Source organism: Acyrthosiphon pisum, unplaced genomic scaffold (assembly GCF_005508785.2).
Source record: "Acyrthosiphon pisum isolate AL4f unplaced genomic scaffold, pea_aphid_22Mar2018_4r6ur Scaffold_35;HRSCAF=239, whole genome shotgun sequence".
Lineage (NCBI taxonomy): Eukaryota > Metazoa > Arthropoda > Insecta > Hemiptera > Aphididae > Acyrthosiphon > Acyrthosiphon pisum.
The window spans coordinates 5,675-6,931 of NW_021773046.1; the positions used below are offsets into that span (position 1 = coordinate 5,675).

The 1,257-nt window shown below is 23.8% G+C and overlaps 1 protein-coding gene and 1 long non-coding RNA gene across 2 annotated transcripts in view; one reads left to right on the forward strand and one right to left on the reverse strand.

Moving 5' to 3' along the window:
• Positions 1-28: 28 nt before the first annotated feature.
• Positions 29-766, forward strand: LOC107884630. Its single transcript, XR_001680050.2, has 3 exons — positions 29-231; positions 363-512; positions 727-766. It is a non-coding gene; the product is annotated as an uncharacterized LOC107884630 (long non-coding RNA).
• A 403-nt stretch (positions 767-1,169) lies between these two features.
• Positions 1,170-1,257, reverse strand: part of LOC107884627 — a 1,923-nt gene continuing 1,835 nt past the window's right edge. Inside the window, exon 3 of the mRNA XM_016807138.1 lies at positions 1,170-1,215. Within this exon, the coding sequence (XP_016662627.1) occupies positions 1,170-1,215 (46 nt within the window). The remainder of the gene's footprint in view (positions 1,216-1,257) is intronic.

A 1,257-nucleotide genomic window follows, 5' to 3' on the forward strand; every position in this document is an offset into this window, starting at 1 on the left:
TCGTTCATGTTGTGTAGTCGGTGCAAAACTGGATACAAGTCTAACCATAGTACAATTAAGGTATCTACTTTTTCTTTTCCTACGGATGAAAATTTAAAGAAAAAGTGGATAAATAAAATACCCCGGAAAGATTTGATTGCTACTAAAAATTCAGTAGTTTGTGCCAGTCATTTTACTGATGAACAAATTATTAGAACATGGACTTCAGGGGTTGGTGATAAACAAGTGTGTGTAAGTATCTAGATAAATTACATTTTAAAATTAAAACTGAATAATTCTTAATTTTTTTTTTATTACTCATTTATTTTAGACTATTTTATTTATCTGATTAACTATTTATTTAAATGACCAATGTTTTTCAGATAAATTTAAAGTATCCAAAACTAAAAGAAGATGCTATCCCATGCATATTTCCTGGCCCAAAATATTTATCGAATCCACAAACTAAAAGAAAGTCTCCTAGAAAGCGAGATAGTTCATTAATCTCTTCTAAAAACATTAAAGTAGTAGAGGTAAATTTTACAATTTTACTAAAAATATTAATTAATTAGGTACAATATATAAATATTACATGAATATTGTATATAATTATACATAAATATTATATATTAAATATTTAAATGTTGTATATCAATTTTATAATTAATTTTGGAGTTATTTTATATAGGTTTACCTAGTATACATTATATATTATACATAAGTATTGTAAATATTTTTTTTTTATAGGCTGAATCTAAAATTTCTGAACATCCTTGTAATAATGATATTGATTAGGGTGGTCCTTAAAACTGAACTTTGAAAATGTGTTAATTATACAACCTAAATTGGTTTGAATACTTATAAAAACGATGTATAAAAAGTTTTAGGAGAATCGGACAATATTAACCCGTGCCACAAAAGGGTTGAAGTTGCGAATCCATGTCTTGTAGAAAACAACATCGTTTGATATGTTTTTCAAGTATATCACAAATAATAATGACTGTATCGAAAAAAGTATAAGAACATAATTTTTTTGAAATAAAATTTTGTGTATTTTTTAATCTTATACATTTTTCATAAAACAAATATTTTTTGAAAAAAATTACATTAATTAATATTGTGAATAAAATGTTCATATTTAAAAAAAAAAATTTATTTTATTAATGTTTATACTCAAAGATTCAATTTTTTTAAAACATTTTTTGTAAAATAGTACTCTTCTTGGAGTCTGGGTATTTATTACGGTAGTCACACACAACTTGGAGCAAATATTGTTTT